The following is a 19,003-nucleotide window of genomic DNA, read 5'->3' as shown; positions in this document are numbered from 1 at the left end:
TCGTTTTAGAGTTTCTTTTTTCCTTTTGCTCGACTAAGGCATAGCTTCGGTCATGTTTGACTTTGTTAGTTGCCGGTGTGGGTTTTTTTTCGTTGGTTGGATATGTGCATCCTAACTATGCTGAGGCCGGACGTGTGCTCACTGTGTTTGTATCACTCGATGCTCCATTTTGAGCTAATCAAATCCACCCTTTGTCGAAAACAATCTCCTTGATGTCCTTGATGATGTTGAAGTGGAGAACCTTCCATTGATATTAATTATCTGTTGCAAACGTGTGCAATAAATCTTGTATGAAACTGCTTGACAGATGCCTTGAGATGGTAGTCTCGTCAAATCTTGACATAATTACTCTTGAGAAAGCATTGCCTCCAGATGTTATGAAGCCAATTGTAGATTCTTGGCTGACTCTTGGGTTAACTTCACCCAAAGACAAGGGATTTCCTAATGAACATGTAAGAAGGATTGCCAATGCTCTTTATTATGTTGATGTGGAGCTAGTGAAGAAGCTGCTCAAGGAAGACTGTGAAACAAAGATCACAACAGAACTTCTTGACATCGCACTTGCACATGTTAATCATAGAAATCAAGGAGGTTATACTATTCTTCACATTGCTGCCAAGCGAAGAGATCCTAAAACTTTTGTCTCTCTTTTAGTCAAAGGTGTTCGGTCTTTTGATCTTACATTTGATGGAAGAAAAAGCAGTTCAAATATCGAAGAGACTCACAATACACACAGGGATTACTGAAGAAGGATGGTATACTAAATATAGGTTCTGCCTTGAGAGATACTAGAGCAAACTGAAAGAAGGGGTCCACAACTTGAAGAAGCATTGGTTTCTCTTGCAATGGCTGGAGAATCTCAACATTTAAGGTTGTTGTACCTCAAAAACCGAGGTAATATTCATCTACAAATTGTGTGGTGTTCAAAATGTTCTATTTGCTATGGTTTCAAAATGGCAGTACTCCTATTTTGCACGTGAAGTGAAGTTCTCCATGTGCACAACCTGCCATTGTGCTATTTTTTCTTCTCTTGGGAGCTGTGTTTTCACTAAATTATATTCAAGATATGTAGTTGCTTTGATGAGGATAATGTTTGGAATTGAGGCAAGAATAGCAACCGGTGTTGCTCAAGTGGATGATACATTGGAATTTACCCTTGGTTCTAGTGCAAATCTACATCTGAAGATACAGCTTGCAGCCATTGATCTAAGTACAACTCTTTTCAAAATGAGCGATGAACACTTGACTCAGACGAGAGCCCTCTCTAAAAAGGTAAGGCATAGCACTGTCGGATCGACCACAAATTTTGAGGGTTATCGACATGACAATTCTGCATGACCAAAATGGTCGGATCTTGCAAAAGATGTCGGAGTTGGCCACTGGAGTAATTCTCCTGAACTCACGGAATTTCATCCAGATCCGACACTGTCTTGGTATATCGGCGACTGTCGGAGATTCCACTATTGGATGGCGATGAAATTTTACAAGGTAGTTGTAAACTCAACTCCGCATAATCCCACCAAAGGAATCGTTGAAACGATGCTCGACGAGGCAGGACAGCGAAAACGAATCTGTTGTCCAAAAAATTATGTGCGTAGTGCAATGGCAAAGTTGACGTTGAGCCCCCGAGCTCCATGGACGAATTTTTCCATGATCTCGGTTGAGATTGGAGATGATGTCGATGAAGACGTCTATTAATCTCTGAAAGATCTGACATGGGATGTAGTCCTCGACTTGGCCGAGGTGACCAGTTGACTCGGCGACGAAGAAGATCCCGCCGAAGACGAACTGACCGGGCAGAAAGATTGTGTCAGCCTTGATCTACTTGGTCCCCATCGTATCGCTATGACTTCTTAGCGGGCATGATCCACCAATGACGGAGTCAATTTCGGCAGATCTCGGGTAGGGACCGAGCTAGTAACCTAGATATGATGGTAACAAGACCGGAGATTTTACCCAGGTTCGGGCTCTCCAAGAAGATAAAATCCTACATCCTGCTTGCATTGTATTGATTTGGGATGGAGTATAAAGTACATGTTGATCTACCACGAGATCGTCGTGTGTTTAGATCGGGTGATCTGAGTTGTCATGGTGTAAGATGTTGGTATCGACTAGCCCAGCTCTGGTTTATATAAGTTACCGGAGGCCTAGGATTACAAGAGTCCTAGTTGAATAGGTCGGTGTGGAGAGGAGTCCTCCACAGATTAGTAGTCCTTATTTTGAATAAAGGCTTCTTGATTTTCCTTGTAGATCGTCATGGGTCGTCCAAAGTGACCTATGATGAAACCGAGGAGGGGTTCCTCTACCCAGCCCACCTAGCTGGGAGTCGACATGGTGAGAGCGCCCTAGCCAGGACACCGTTAATGTACCATGCCAAATTTAGTATATTCTTCTCATGCCAATTTTCACTTTTTTTCAACCATGGCAATTTAGGTGATACTTTCTTTTATTTTGAGCACCATGGAAATTGGTTTTTATGTAGAATGGTGATTTTGCATCATTTTTTTGCCATCATGGAAAAAAAATGACATTAAATTTTGTAATCCTCGCAACTTTTCACACATTTTTCTGCATTTAATGTTGCTTCTTCTAACCATCACGGGAAGCATCACATATGCATCATGGAAATTTTACACCACTTTGGGACACCATGGCAAACTTATAGATTATTTGTGCCACTAAATGCGCATTTTTAGGACATGACAAATTTATTTCGTTTCAAAATGGAAAAAAAGTACTATTTATTCGACCATGGCAAATTTAGGATATGGCCCATCATGGCATTTTTAGTGTAATGACCACGTCAAATTTTTTTGAACAATTTCAAAATTTAATTGAAAGCATGGCAAATTTACTTTTTTAGCATGGCAATTTTACCTTTATTTTGTTGGAGCACAGCATTTTTTATCCATTTTCTAACGTAGACCATGAAAATTCGGTAGTCGTCCTCTATCATGACATTTTTCTTTTGTTGTCAGTATTTTTGTGTGTGGTAGTTTCAAAACGGAATAACATTGCAGTTTTATCTGCTAATCCACGGCAATTGTTATATATTTTTTTCAATATCTTATTTTTCATATGATTTTCTAGTTCTTTGTGGCATTTTTATTGCAAAGTTTTTTCTCAGGTATTATTATAGTTGGGTTCTCGGCATTTTTTCGTCTCTATCTAGCGAGCTACGCGTCAAATAGGAGCTAGCGTAGGAAAAGGCCACCTATAAAATACGGTAGAAGAAGCCGTCGGATCGAGTAAATGGGCCAGGCGCGCCGGGTCGGATCGGAGTATTTTTTTTCTTTTTTTTTTATGTGATGATGCACCGTCGCCGGTCGAGTACGCCCGCGCGGGGACGGCCGTCGGCCGGGGGTTCACCTGACCTGGACCTGGTGTCAGCTCCCCCGGTCGACCACACACCGCCGCGCACGGCAGCTGTTCGATGGAATGTCGCAGCGGATCCTCTCTCACTTTCACCTACGGATCGGGTTGTGTTCTTCACCGGCAAATCGATTCAGGTCTGCAGTCAGAGGACGTTCGCATCGCACACAGCTAAGAGACAAACAAACACAGCCCGCACACAGCTCAGGCTCAGACAAAGGTGAGCGAGGCATCCCCATCCTCTCTCGTTAGTATACTCCTGACTGACTGCCTGTATTAAGACAGACTTCATTTAGTTTTGGATTCATTGCTGGACCACCACAGCTAGCAACTAGTAGTATATCAAACAAAAGAATTCATAACTGGAGCTTGGCGCTTGGCAGGGAGCGGCCAGTTCGATCCTTTGATTCGTTATTATTCAGAAAGAATGTCCTTCCGTTTCTCGAATACTTTTCATGAAAGCAAGCATATGTGAAATCGACGTGAAGTAAATTGATTGTGTTCTATCCTGGTATATGCTATGCTCATTCAGTTGTGAAGCAACCTACTCCCTCCGTTCGGAATTACATGTCGCAGAAATGGATGTATCTAGAATCTAGATACATCCATTTCCGAGACAAGTAATTCCGAACGGAGGGAGTATGATTGATTGTCTTCTATCCTATTTAGTTGCTGCACTATTGTTTATGATCCCAGTTGCGAAATATATATGGAGTTTGAACAAAGGGTCCACCGACCGATGAGTTTTGGATCCATTCCCAAATATTCTCATAGAGCTAGCTAAAGCACAGCCAACTTGATGTCATTTTACAGTTTGTCAATGTCTATCACGTTCAGATGTGCAGGTGCAGGCTCCCTTAATTAATTACTAGGACCTCAATCAATCCCCAATTCTTCTTATAGCTAATTCTTGCTTAACAGTTAAATAATCAGGTTGCTTGATTCAGATCTGCATCCACATCTGCCCAAAATCAGTTTTTTTTTATTAGGGACCTTACAGCCGGGCTCTCCTGTGAAGCCACCATCTGCTGCCTGCTCTTCAGTTCAGAACTTCAGACTAGGAAGAAGCATTTGCCTCCTTCACAGTCCACTCATAGTCGAGAGGGGATAGAAAAGCATGGAAGCAACGGCGGTGAGCGTGGGCAAGGCCGTGCTGAATGGAGCACTGGGCTATGCCAAGTCCAAGGCCACGGAGGAGATCGCCTTGCAGCTCGGCGTCGAGCGTGATGTGACCTTTATCACGGATGAACTGCAGATGATGCAGTCATTCCTGATGACGGCCGACGAGGAGCAAGGGCAACACAAGGTACTCATTACCTGGGTGCAGCAGGTCCGCAACCTGGCCTACAAGGTGGAGGACAACCTCATGGATTTCGGCCTCCACACGGAGAAGAAGCCGATCTGGGGATGCATCCCCCGTGAGCTATGTGATCGACGCCACATCGCCATGGAAGTGAGGGATCTAAGGGCAAAGGTTGAGGACGTCAGCAACAGAAACCTGCGGTACCGCCTCATCAAGGAAGGTTTGTCTGGCTGCAAGCCTGCTGCCGCTGCAGAAGAGCAGGCCAACCTTGCCTGCACGGCAATGTTTGGCATCAACGAAGCAAGGCTTGCCGCCATTGAGGAGGGAAAACCCAAGGTGGATCTCCATCAGCTGGTCACCTGCGGACAGGAGGATCTCGGCGTCATCGCTGTGTGGGGAACCGGAGGTGATCTTGGCAAAACAAACGAGATCAGGAAGGTCTATGAGAACAAACAAGTGTTTGACAAGTTTGGATGCCGTGCTTGGGTTAGGCTGATGCATCCTTTCGACCCGAAAGATTTCCTTCACAGCCTTGTGAGGCAGTTCTATGAAAATTCTCCAGAGGAAATCGGAAAGTTACAAGAAGGAGCAACTGTAGGGGGTAATGTCCTGATGAAGATGGAGAATATGGGACAAAGTGATTTGATTCGTGTGTTCAATGCTCAAGTTAGTCACAACCGATATCTGGTTGTGATTGATGACTTATCCACTATTGTCGAATGGGATTGCATCAATAGTTTCTTCCCAAGAAATAGGAGAGGTAACAGAATCATACTCTCAGCGCGCCAAGCAGAAATTGCGAGTTTGTGCCCGGACCTCCAAGTAACAGAGCTTAAGCAGCTGTCATCAGATCAAGCACTTTATCTGTTCCACCAGGAGGTAATACTTCATCAAGTGACTAGTATACACTCTCTCTTATCAATTCATGTTTTATGCAAAATGGTTGCTTGTATAGCTGCTCAGTGATCCTCATAAATTAGACATATCTTTATGTTAAGGTGCACTGCACGATGCACATCTGAATCCAAAGGTGCTTAGTAGAGGCTAAAAGATGGAGAAATTGCTTAAAGTGGGTCCTAATAAATGTTCGAGTAGTTGGGCAGATGCTAAGGTCAATAAGCTTAGTACCAAAACATTTATCACTGATATATCACACTTCATAGATCTGCTTTATCTGTAGGTTACGTCTGCATCAGATGTTGCAGAGACCGGTTCAGGCACGGGAAAAGTTATCGCCACTGAAAACAACCAAGCAAAGTCCACAAGTGAAATAGATGAGGAAAGTCAATGGCAAAAGAGTGCCGCTGGAGAAACAGTTAATGATTCTGCTCCGGTAAAGATGTTTGATCGCAGCATCACAAACACACTGATTGAGGAAGTGTTCTTTGGGCGGGAAGCAGAGCAAGATTATTTTACCAATTTAGTTGGTGGACCAGAACAAAATCAAGAAACTAAGGTGATCTCAGTGTGGGGAATGGGAGGTCTTGGGAAGACCACTCTCGTTCGAAACACGTACCGAAGCCAACAACTTGGTGGCTGGAAGCGTGCTTGGGTCACTGCACTGCGCCCGTTCAACCCAGAAGTGCTCATCAGAAGTTTAGCTTTGCAACTACCGAGTGATGTGCTAGAAGATCCGTATGGAGCAGGAAAACAAAAGGACATGGCATCAATGGGACTTCACGATCTAGTGAAAGAATTACATCGCGTTCTAAATAAAGAGTTCCTCATTGTTCTTGATGATATATCAACCACTGCAGAATGGGATTTGGTCAGAGGTTGCTTGAAAAATGCCGGAATGGTCATAGTCACCACAAGGGAGAAAACTGTTGCCAAACATTGTTCAAGAGAAGACACCAACATGTATCGTCTTGAAGGTCTGAAAGATGCGGCTGCACTTGATCTCTTCAAAAAGAAGGTACTTTCTTAAAAATCTGATGTCTTTTCTTTCCTTATGCACGAGTTTTCTTTTGGCGGTATTCTTTTGCATGAGTTTGCCATCCGACAATATTATTAAGATCTTTTTGAGATGTCTCAAACACATTCCTGATCATTCGTTTACCATTTGCATTGAGACATAAGATTGAGATTACTAGAATTACGCTCCATAACTCCATTTTACGTCGAGGTGGGTTCTGATATATCCTACAGTATTACTTAGTGGTTGGCTATCTGCTTATATTTACAATAAGCAAATACGCACGTGCTTTTGTTGTGGAAGAAAAAGGGTGAAATGTGAGAGGGCAACCATAGTCAATCAGTGTTATCTGCATTTAAAAGTATTGATAAAGAAGAGCATGCAATAGACAGTCTTCCAGTTCTTGTCTACAACAGCGTTGAAAAAAGCACGTAATAGCACAGTTTAACAAGCATAAATTGAGCTTATTAGGGGCAGGTCTTCTTTCAGAAGCCACAAACTGAAGCGAGGTTGAAAAATGCATTATTTCCCCTCAAACAGTTAATTCTTTAATCCAAACTTACAAATCTTTAAATGTATCTGTGGCAGGTGTTTAAGGACAAGAGAGGAAAGGTTGATTTGGTCCTTGATATGGAAGAACAGGCAAGACTTATCTTAAAGAAGTGTAATGGTCTTCCCCTTGCAATATCAACTATAGGTGGATTCCTAGCCACTAAGCCTAAAACTGCTATTGAATGGAGGAAGATGCATTACCGCATTAGTGCTGAGTTGGAGATAAATCCAGAGCTTAGGACTATAAAGACGGTACTTATGAGGAGCTATGATGGCTTACCCTACCACCTCAAGTCATGTTTCTTGTACATGTCCATATTCCCGGAAGACTGCATAATTAAGCGCAAACGTTTGGTGAGGCGATGGATCGCAGAGGGTTATTGCAAGGAGATGCAGGGCATGACAGCAGAAGAAGTGGGTGACAACTACTTTGATGAGCTTTTAGACAGGAGTATGATTCTGCCAGGAGAAGGTGTAAACCATCATAGTGGGAAAATTGATTCTTGTCAACTTCATGATATCATTCGTGAAATATGCATCTCGAAGGCTAAGGAGGAAAATTTTGCTTTCACACTTGAGGAAGGATGTTGTTTGAGTAGTACACAAGGTCCAATACGTCATCTTGCCATTAGTAGCAACTGGAGAAGAGATAAAGATGTGTTTGATAGTATGCTGGACTTGTCGCACGTGCGATCACTGACCGTGTATGGAGAGTGGAGACCGTATTTTATCTCTGAAAAGATGAGGTTCCTCCGAGTGCTCGACTTGGACGACACATTACGTCTCAGAAATCACCATCTTGACAAAATTGGGCAGCTCCGTCACCTCAGATACCTCTCTATACGAAATTGTGTCTATATTTGGTACCTGCCTAATTCTATTGGGAATTTGAGCCACCTACAAACACTGGATATCAAAGGCACGCGTATATTAGAACTGCCAACACCTATCACCAAGCTTCGCAAGCTACAGCACCTCCATACAACTGGTCGTTTTATTAGTACAGAAAAGGAGAATGACATGTTTTTTGAGAGTTACTGGATGCATAATGCACATCATGGTCCCTTGTTATTGTTCTGGCACCTTGGAGGAAATATATGTAGCTGGAGATATTTGCAATGCCAGGGAAGCATGTGTCTTGCACGGGCCAAGATTTTGCAGTCTCTTTTTGAATCATTTTGGAGTGCACAACGTTCAGAACTTGGTCTGAACATGCACGATATATTCAACCTGCACCAGTCTCTTTGGGCGTGTTTGCACAAAGATATGGTTGGTGTTAAAGCTCCAAAAGGGACTGGAAAATTGATGTCCCTGCAAACACTGGGTGTTGTCAATGTTTCAAGGGGGAAGGAAAAGGTCCTAAAGGAGCTCAGTGCCCTCACCCAGCTGCGTAAGCTAGGTGTGACTGGTATCAACAAGGGAAACAGGAAAAAGTTTTGGTCTGCCATTGCTGCTCACAACCAACTTTGTTATTTGACAGTGCTTGGCGATGATATAGATGGTTGTTTGGGTGGCGATTTGTTGCCACCAAAACACCTGGAGAGCCTCAAGTTGGTCGGCCGCCTAGACAGAGTACCGCATTGGATGCACCACCTACAGAGTCTATCAAAGTTGGATCTCAAGTACAGCAGTTTGGACGAAGCTGTTGACATACAAACCCTCGGGGATCTACCAAATCTCGCAGTTTTAAGACTGAGCACCTGGGCAACTGAAATGAATCAGCTGGATTTTTTAGGCTCATCTTTCCCGAGCCTCTTGGTGCTGGAGCTTTCTGGGTTAAGAGAGCTCAACTTGTTGACATTTGAAAAAGATGCAATGCCTAAGCTCGAGCTGCTACAAACTGACATATACCTGGGGATGATGGGGCTACAGTTTCTCAGGAACCTCAAGGAAATTCGTATGATTGGTCATGACATCAGTGAGATGAAGATACACTTACAGAACCAATACGCGGAGCATCAAAATCTCAAGAACGTTAGTTTGAAGCTGATGTAGCACCTGACCCTTCCTGTTGACACAAATCTGCTGGATTGGATTGGCAGCATGACTGACTCTGTCATCAGTCTGTGGAGCCTTGGCAAGCTGAAGTACCTGCCGGATCTTCATCTTAACATGTCGTGTACTGCTTCATTTCTGGGCTTGGAAGCTCTGGCTCATTTCATCAGAGGACATGGTACCCTGAAAACTATAGTACTGTCTCATGGTTCCTGGCGCCTCAAAAGCAATCATTTCCTGGGATGACTTGGAACCTCTCCGCCTTCTCCGGAGATTTGAATGCTTGCCGCACAGGTGCGTCATATTTTCCCAAATTCCTAAGTGGGTTAAAGAACTTGGTAACCCATGCATTTTGAAGATGCAGTGATGGAACTGCAGATGAATTGTGTTGATACCCTCAGATGGTTGCCTATCCTCACTGGTCGTCTGTCGCTGTATGTGCGATGGGCACCCGGTGAAAGGATCGTTTTTTACACGACGGACGAGTTCTCAGTTCTCAAGTACTTCAAGTTGAGGTACACGAGTGGTATAGCGTGGCTAAAATTTGAGGCGGGTGCAATGCCTAATATACTGAAGCTCAAGCTAGGTTTCAATACCATGCCCCAAATGGACCAATACTCAGTTGGAGACTTTGGAACCTTGTTGGCCCTTTTATTTATTTGGTTAATAAGATGGCCGTATGCATCACTCTGATGCAGAGACTGGGGAGCCCCCCCTTTCGAAAAAAAATGGACCAATACCAACTTATGCGAATCGACCGTATGCCAGGCCTTAAAGAGATATCTCTGTAAAATTTAGGGGTGTAGCTGCTCTTATAGAGTATGCCGTGAAGACCGTCATTTGTAATCGTCTGAGAAATCCTACAGTCCACGCATTTTGTGACTTCTACTTCCTATGGTGATGAAAGCACAAAACAGAGCCTTCCCACCAACTCGGCTCTCGAGTAGTGAATGGCCACTGCAATGCCAATGGAGACTCCAACTAGCCACGTCACCACAGCCTTCTCGCACTGCGAAAGTGTCTCGATGGAGGGTGTCGCAGCTGCCGGGGACGCGGATATGGAGACGCTCCACCACCTTCCCAAGTCGGAATGCGTCTGCGTCGATGTGGACGGCTGCGCCCACATTGGCTGCCACCTCGCCATCTCGTTCATGGTGCAGGTCATCTTTGCCGCATCCACCTTCCAGGTCGCCGATCTCATCAACCTCTTCCAGGTCTGCCTCTTCCTCTCCTTCTCTGTCGCCATAATTTCTTCATATCAGACGTTTATTATGCTTGCTGGGATGTGTATTGCTCAGACATTTCAATGCTACATTTGAGTCAAATGGGATATGTTGTGGAACACACACCTAATCAGAGAGGAGTCGAAGGTGAGAGAAGGGGAAGACACTGGAATTTCTGGTCGGGGCAACCTCATCCATTCATCCTCAGTACAGATATTTACAGAGTTTACACTATTGACATAAACATAATAATACTTCAAGCATACTAACTAAGCAATTATGTCTTATCAAAATAACATGGCCAAAAAAAGTTATCCCTACAAAATCATATAGTCTGGCTATCAGGGTTGTTCACTATGACTATGTTAATTGTGGCCTGATTATCACAATATACCTGAATAGGTGCACCACTGCACAACTGCAACTCCGTTAGCAATGTTTTTAGCCACATCAGTTCACACAACCCTGAAGCCATTGACCTAAACTCCGCTTCCGCTGTCGAGCGAGCTACCACACTCTGCTTCTTACTTCTCCAACTAACCAAATTTCCTCCGACAAACATGCAGTAGCCTGAAGTTGAACGCCTATCATCTAAGCATCCAGCCAAGTCTGCATCTGTGTACCCCTCGATTCTCAGATGTCCATGATTAGTGAACAGGATTCCCTTCCCAGGACAACTCTTTAAGTATCTTAGAATTCTATTCGCAGCATCTAAGTGGCTAGTTCTAGGGTCATGCATGTATCTGCTTACAATACTAACAGCATATGCTATATCTGGTCTCGTATGTGACAGATAGATTAACCGCCCAGCTAGCCTTTGGTATTGGTACCTATCAACGGGATCACCACCATCTGTAGAGATCCGATGATTCTGTTCTATTGGTGTGACTGCAGGTTTGCATCCTAACATCCCTGTCTCCTCAAGTAAATCAAGCACATATTTTCTTTGTGAGAGATAAATACCTTTTGGGCCATATGCAACTTCGATTCCCAAGAAGTAGTGGAGATATCCCATATCCTTGACTTCAAACGACTTTGCTAACATCTTCTTCAACTGAGATATCTCCACCTCATTGTTACCTGTAATCACAATGTCATCTACATAAACAAGAAGTATAGTAATGTAATTGCGCTGGCATTTAAAGAATAGGGTATGATCTGCATTGCTTTGCCGATAACCCATGGAACATATTTCCTTTCGAAACCTTCCGAACCATGCCCTAGGAGACTGTTTTAGTCCATACAGAGACTTTGTTAACCGACACACTTTACCCTCTGTTTCCCGGCTTCTAAACCCGGGAGGAATTTCCATATAAACCTCCTCTTGCAGATCTCCATGGAGAAAAGCATTTTTAACATCCATTTGGAACAATTTCCACTTCTGATTTGCAGCTATCGAGATTAAAGTCCTGACAGTACTCAATTTCGCCGCTGGAGCAAACGTTTCATCATAATCCACTCCGTAAGTTTGACTATACCCTTTTGCAAGTAGCCTAGCCTTATATCTTTCCACCTTACCATCTGGAGTTTGTTTAACTGTAAATACCCATTTACAACCCACAACTTTCTTATCTACAGGGAGAGAAGTAAGTACCCATGTTTGGTTCTTATCAAGTGCTGCCATTTCCTCTAACATTGCCGCCCTCCATTCTGGGTATTGCTTCGCTTCCTGCCAGTCACGTGGTATAGGTAAAGTTGAATGCAAGGAAGCTATAAATGACTTATACAAAGGCCCAATAGAACTGTATGTAACATAATTAGAGACATCATATGGGGCTAATTTAGAGGGCAATTTTCCAGCAATAGTGCGAGGCTGATTTCTAAGGGCAATGGGAACATTTAAGTCATCATAAGCAAGAGGAGGTATACCATCGCTTGTGGAGACCGGTAGTGGAGTATGAGATGAAGCTGATGGTTGTGAACTGGAATCATGCCCGTCGGATTGAACTTGAGCTTCTGAATCATCCTCCGCTGGACTAATTTTCTCCCCCTGCACATGTTCTTCCTCAGTTTGATGTCTCCGTGTATACACCCGCAGATTTTGTTCTTCATTCAGTCTTGCCCACCGCATAACTTCAGTTGATGTATTTTGTCTCTCCCCTTGCATAGTTCGCCCTGGTTCTCCTTCTATAAGATCCACATCTATATTATCATTTCTGTCTTCCAATGGTATTACTCCAACCACCATTTCTCTTGATGGTGTAGAATTGCTCTCTTCTCCTTCTTTTTCTCCCCCTGTCCCGTTGTCCAGATCTGAAACATCACTAGAAAACAGATCAGGAAAGACATCGGTTAAATCATCAGGTTCCCCATAAAATGGTACTTGTTCCCTGAAGATTACATCCATGCTCACAAACATTCGTTTTTCTGATGGACACCAACACTTATAGCCTTTCTGCTTCCCAGAATACCCCACAAACACACACTTCACAGCCCTTGGATCTAACTTTCCAACAGATGGCCTGTAATCTTTCACAAAACACACACACCCGAACACCTTTGGTGGAACCACATATGTAGTCCTACCAGTCAGACACGCTATTGGAGTTTTGTAACCAAGAACTCTAGATGGCATTATGTTCATCAAGTATGCAGCAGTCATTACTACCTCACTCCACAAAAAATTTGGAACATTCATGGCCATCATGATACACCGTGTAATCTCTAAGAGATGCCTATTTTTTCTCTCAGCCAAGCCATTCTGTTCAGAGGTACCAGGACAAGTAGTTTGATGAATAATTCCAAAGCTTGATAAATATTCGTCAAACTCCTTATTCACATATTCCGTGCCATTATCAGTACGGCGTACTTTCACGCATGCATTATATTGGGTCATGATTAAATTATGAAAATCCCTAAAACATTCAAATACATCACTCTTGTTTTTCAACACATAGACCCAAGTAGTCCTAGTGCAGCAGTCAATGAATGTGACAAAAGAGCGATATCCATTAAGAGATAATACTCCGCTAGGACCCCATACATCTGAGTGGATGGTCTGAAGCGGTACAGTACTCCTATTATCAGAAGATACATAAGTACTCCTAGTCTGTCTCCCATAGTGGCACGCATCACATACTAGATCCTCTTTGCTAATTTTATTATACAGGTTTGGATAAAGCTGACCCAAAATGACAAAAGACGTATGTCCTAGCCTGCGATGATGAAGAAGAAATTCCTCCAGTGGAGAGTGAGACAACACAGCAGCAACAGTAGGTGACATGTTATCATCTAAGTAGTACATGCCATCACGCATGCTCCTTGTCCCAAGCCTTCTTCCAGTCCCAAGTTCCTGAAATAAGCACCATGATGGGAAGAAGATAGCAACACAATTAATCTCGTTTGTAATGCAACTAATGGATGGCAGATTAATTGGGAACGAGGGAACATGCAGAACAGATGAAAGATGCATATTAGATCCACACTTGACTGTTCCTAACCCCAGAACAGTTTGAGAGGAGCCATCAGCCAATTTGACACTTTGCCTTTTTAAATCAGGAGCATAGTCAATAAAATTTCTATAAGAACCAGCCATATGTCTAGAAGCCCCAGAGTCAATTAACCATGGTATATAAGCAACTTCATAACTCATAGTGCAAGAATTTTTACCACCAAAGTTGGCAGATGCAGCAGAAGTGGATGCAATAGAAGCCTCGATAGATTGCTTATCCTCCAAACACATTCCCTTAAATTTGCTCCACCTCTCCCAGTCATCGACTGACATCTCCACTTTCATAGTTTGTGGGGCTTCTTCAATACCTGGTGAGATTTTTGCCCTGCCTGTAGGTCGCACACCACGCCCCCGGTTACCTCCATGTCCATCAAATACACGTCCACGACCCCTGCCACGCCACTCTTGTCCTCTACCCCGGCCTGCTCCAACTAATTCAGGACAAGAGACTCGCAAGTGTCCTGGCTGGCCACATTCAAAACATTTCTTCTCATATATACTTGCTCCTGATCTTTGAAAATTTGCCCCTTCTGTAGCAAGGAAGGTTGAGTGCCTCTGTACGACGCCTTGTGTAGACGATCCTGTAGCCTCCAGCTTCAACCGAGTTTCCTCACTAATAATTGCAGATATTGCTTGCTCCAGGTTAGGTAGTTTCCCACTACCATACAATGCAGCCCTTCTGTTTTCAAACTTAGAATTAAGTCCATTTAGAAAATCCCTAACACGCCTCCTCTCGGTCCATTTATTGTATTTTTCAATGCACTTGCCACACTCCATCTCAATTGGATCATAATAATCCAAATCGCTCCAAAGTCATTTCAGCTCAAAAACATAGTCAACCACTGTCTTCTCGCCTTGACTTAGGTCCTGCAACTCCTTCTGAATCTTGCAAGCAAGCATTTCATTTCCTATGTTTCAGCTCAGAAACATAGTCAACCACTGTCTTCTCGCCTTGACTCAGGTCCTGCAACTCCTTCTGAATCTTGCAAGCAAGCATTTCATTTCCTACTCCTGAGAATGTCCCTTTCAATAATCTCCAGATTTCAGAAGCTTCTTTAATCCTTTCAATTTGCTTAGAGATCTGAGGTGATACTGAGCTCAATAACGAGGCCCTCACAAGTACATTTGTCGCCTTCCACTTCTGGCCTTCTTTGGAACTCTCATCTACAGGCTTCTCCACCATGCCTAAAATATAACCTTCAAGCTTCCTAGAGACCAAAATGGTCTCTGTATGCTCTGCCCAACTCACATAACTCTCAGGCCCTTCTAATTTTACATGGGGCATTTGCAAAGGATGCACCTCTTCTTTTATCTCCACTTCTGATCTTGAGTTCCCTGCTTGCTTGTTAATTGCATCAAACAACACCCGATACTTCTCATCCATCGCCTGCAAAACAGCAGCAAGCTCCCCCGCTATGACTCCTGCTGGGGCATTTTCATTGCCTGCCATACCTTCAGTTCCTCCACACCCAGCACACACACCTCAGACTGAGTACCCAAATGCCTGACCTGTTCAGCTCCAGCAACGAAGGGAATGCTCAAATCGAGTCACCGCAGCGGCTGAACCTCGTTGCCTGTTGACGTTCGACGCGCCCTTGTTGACCAGCGCTGCACCTCAACTGCCGCCAGTCACACTCCTCCACCACAGCCGACCAACCCAGCCCCGATTCAGCTCTCCACCACCGCAAATTAGGCCCCCAAGCCACCCTGCTCCGATGCCATATTGTGGAACACACACCTAATCAGAGAGGAGTCGAAGGTGAGAGAAGGGGAAGACACTGGAATTTCTGGTCGGGGCAACCTCATCCATTCATCCTCAGTACAGATATTTACAGAGCTTCACTTTTACACATAAGACCTCTAGCTTTCCTATTATACAACAAGAGTACCAACATGGACCTCTGTTCCTAGTGTTTGCATGAGTGCCAGTGTGATTTTAAGTACTACAGCAAGTTCGTATACGTGGAGGTGAGTTGAAGGTATACGGCCAGTCGAGCTGTGTGATCATGTGTTCGATCCTTGGAAAAGCTAATATGTGAGCCTGATGGCTCTAGTCTGCTGAGTTCCTAGCAAATAATTTCAGCAACTGGGTTGATTAGTTCTAGAGGACTCAATATCCCCATATGCACCATGTTTTAAGATTTAAAAGATAGATATGAATTTTTCAGTGATAACCAGTGAATACAATGGACCCCTGCCATGTAATGTTGAAGTCAATTATGGACGACAACGGGTGTTAACTTAGCTCAAATACGAGTAGTGCTGAATTTCTCTTTACTTTTATGTATTTTACCTAACTATAATTGATCTTTTAGGTTGGATTTACCAATGGCGGGAAGATACTGGCCTTAGACCTTGAAATTTATAACAATGGCGGCAACTCACTAGATCTGTCCCTTGCAGTCTTGGAGCATGCTATGTTTGAGTCGGAAAATGTCTATGATATACCAAATATAAGAGTCAGTGGGAAAGTATGCTTTACAAATTTCCCAAGCAATACTGCCTTTAGAGGTTTTGGTGGTCCACAAGGTATGTTGATCGCAGAGAATTGGATTCATCACATGGCTATGGAACTCAAGCGGACTCCAGAGGAGATAAAAGTAAGCATGGCTATCTTCATGGGTGGTGCTATCCTTGTCACCTAATTTTTCTTGGTAATTGATGTACTGTTTTCAGGAACTTAATTTCCACAGTGATGGAGCTGTGCTTTATTATGGCCAGTTGGTGCAGAACTGTACAATACATTCGGTTTGGGATGAACTAAAGGCATCTTCTAATTTTGTGGAGGCTCGCGAAGCTGTAAATGTCTTTAACAGCAATAATCGTTGGAGGAAGCGAGGAATTGCTATGGTTCCCACAAAATTTGGCATATCATTCACTACAAAATTTATGAACCAGGTGAATAGCTCCCCCTCACAAACTCCATAAGAAACCTCTACTACATTTGTGTAATCTCTATATAAACTCATTTTTTTATTGGGTTAGTATCTTTTGTATGACCCCGCAAAAAAAGTATCTTTTCTATGAACAGTTTTACTTCTTTGTACTTACTATATGATGAACTGAGCCGCAACAAAATTATGGCAAACTTATGAATTTGGCATTGCTACTTGGTAGGTCCTTGTTGGGACAACAGACATCCCCTGTCTGGGGGTGGGGTCGTTGTCATCAGATTTGTACCCCAGAACACATAATTATACTATCTTGCCAGCAGTGTACCATGTCGCTGGTGCTTGTAGCAGATGAAGAATTTGCAGTATTATATACCTTGATCGGTGTGGATCATGCATTTGGATGAAGTTCCTCTAAAATTTACTGTATCTTGTGCCATTTCTGGCAAGTGTATACTCCAGTACAATGATGATATTCTGAATCATTGTTTAAATTATAGATGTTCTATTGTAAAATATTAAACAAGTAAATACCTTAGCTATGGCTTACATTATGTTTGGTTACGTCGTTATTCAATCTGACACAAGTTTATATGGGTAAACAATTGCAGGCTGGTGCTCTTGTGCAAGTTTACACTGATGGTACTGTCCTGATAACGCATGGTGGGGTTGAGATGGGGCAGAGTTTACACACAAAGATAGCCCAAGTTGCTGCCTCGTCACTAGATATCCCTCTAAGCTGTGTATTTATCTCAGAGACAAGTACAGACAAGGTGAGGTTTAGAACCCATTGCTGGTAGGGAATATCCCTCTATACACAAGACATATCTACTTCGTCTTCATTTGTATATCGTACTTTTTCTGTTACTATCGATGGGGTGATCACACATTTCATATGCTTAGGTTCCAAATGCTTCACCAACAGCAGCTTCCGCCAGTTCTGATTTGTATGGTGCTGCAGTTTTGGATGCTTGTCAGCAAATAATGGCTCGGATGGAACCCATTGCTAGTAGGGGCAACTACAAGTCTTTTGCTGAGGTAATGTTATCAACGTGTCAATATCCTTAGTCTCTCACGTTTATCCTCAAGCACAGCTTAGAGGGATCTGTACTTGATCCCCAAGCACCCTGGGGAAAACCCTCAGTCCCTCACCTTGATGCCCAAGCACCCTCAGGGAAACCCTCAGTCCCTCACCTTATCCCCAAGCACCAACTACCGTTGATATCTGAATCAGAGACCCAAATATAAGTTCTCTCACCACATAGGTATGATTGGTCCTTGGTAGAGAAAGCTTTGTGCTTCCCTAGCTTACGGCATCTGCATTTTGTAATTAACATGTACTGCCATGCAGTTGCTACCTCCAGGATTGCATTATGCAACCCTTTTATGTGCTGTAGGTACTAGGTACTGAATTTCTCCTTCATCCGGAGAAGTGGCAGTGATGTCATCTTTGCCCTCTCTCATTTCACAGCGCACCACTAGGGCTTACAATTCGAGGTCACCCCCTTTGGGACCATGCTTGGTTAAAAACCCGACAGAGTGTGCCATCGAAATAATAATGTTGACTTATATGAAAAATATGGTGTTAGACAAAGGCTTCAGTTCAGCTTTACAAGTTTTCAAAATTAAATTAATTAAAAATATATATTATTCCAACAGTTCAATTAATTTTGGTGTGGCCTTCTGTTTTTTCCAGTTAGCTGAAGCATGCTACATGGAACGAGTAGATCTTTCTGCTCATGGGTTTTATATCACCCCCGATATTGGGTTTGACTGGGTTGCTGGCAAGGGAACTCCATTTAACTATTTCACCTATGGAGCTGCATTTGCAGAAGTTGAGATTGACACCTTAACTGGGGATTTCCACACAAGGACAGCTGATATTGTCATGGATCTAGGCTATTCAATTAATCCAGCAATTGATATTGGCCAGGTATGTTTACATGGTACGATAGAGTAGGATTCTGGAGCAGCAATGTCCTTCTCCCATATATTTCCTTTTGGATTCTTCTGTTAACTTCGATGGCTTATTCCAGATTGAAGGAGCTTTCATCCAAGGTTTGGGTTGGGCTGCCATGGAAGAGCTAAAATGGGGGGATGACAACCACAAGTGGATCCGACCTGGACACCTTTTCACTCATGGACCCGGCTCTTACAAAATACCCTCTGTAAATGATATACCTCTCAATTTCAAGGATTCACTGTTGAAGGTAAGTTCTCATTTTTGCATCAGTTGGATTTCAAATATTACAATAGAAAAAGGGCCTTGCTTCGGTAGACCCCCCCCCCCCCCCACAAATA

The 19,003-nt window shown here is 43.3% G+C and overlaps 2 protein-coding genes and 1 pseudogene across 2 annotated transcripts; all 3 read left to right on the top strand.

Annotated features, from left to right (window-relative positions):
• Positions 1 to 208: 208 nt before the first annotated feature.
• LOC125527996 lies at positions 209 to 4,388 on the top strand (annotated as a pseudogene).
• Positions 4,389 to 4,442: 54 nt separating this feature from the next.
• Positions 4,443 to 10,342, top strand: LOC125527995 (disease resistance protein Pik-2-like). Its single transcript, XM_048692508.1, has 3 exons — positions 4,443 to 5,554; positions 5,856 to 6,590; positions 7,179 to 10,342. The coding sequence occupies exons 1-3, from the start codon at positions 4,490 to 4,492 to the stop codon at positions 9,135 to 9,137; spliced, it is 3,759 nt and encodes a 1,252-aa protein (XP_048548465.1). The 5' UTR covers positions 4,443 to 4,489; the 3' UTR covers positions 9,138 to 10,342.
• Positions 10,343 to 15,997: 5,655 nt separating this feature from the next.
• Positions 15,998 to 18,912, top strand: LOC125527994 (xanthine dehydrogenase-like; the record flags this gene model as incomplete). Its single annotated transcript, XM_048692507.1, has 7 exons — positions 15,998 to 16,012; positions 16,127 to 16,411; positions 16,488 to 16,709; positions 17,314 to 17,475; positions 17,606 to 17,740; positions 18,399 to 18,635; positions 18,739 to 18,912. Coding segments are annotated over exons 1-7 (1,230 nt in total), but the record flags the coding sequence as incomplete, so codon positions are not given.
• Positions 18,913 to 19,003: the final 91 nt, after the last annotated feature.

The sequence above is a fragment of the Triticum urartu genome, unplaced genomic scaffold (assembly GCF_003073215.2).
Source record: "Triticum urartu cultivar G1812 unplaced genomic scaffold, Tu2.1 TuUngrouped_contig_4554, whole genome shotgun sequence".
NCBI classification, from domain to species: Eukaryota; Viridiplantae; Streptophyta; class Magnoliopsida; order Poales; family Poaceae; genus Triticum; species Triticum urartu.
Note: the sequence above shows the minus strand (reverse complement) of the source record. Positions and strands in the feature narration are given on the sequence as shown.

What these genes read in the sequence shown, in the direction of transcription:
- LOC125527995 (XM_048692508.1), top strand. Translation starts at nt 4,490, where the DNA reads ATGGAAGCAACGGCGGTGAGCGTGGGCAAGGCCGTGCTGAATGGAGCA. An exon ending in TTTATCTGTTCCACCAGGAG is followed by an intron (nt 5,555 to 5,855) that starts GTAATACTTCAT and finishes CTTTATCTGTAG; the next exon opens with GTTACGTCTGCATCAGATGT. An exon ending in TTGATCTCTTCAAAAAGAAG is followed by an intron (nt 6,591 to 7,178) that starts GTACTTTCTTAA and finishes TATCTGTGGCAG; the next exon opens with GTGTTTAAGGACAAGAGAGG.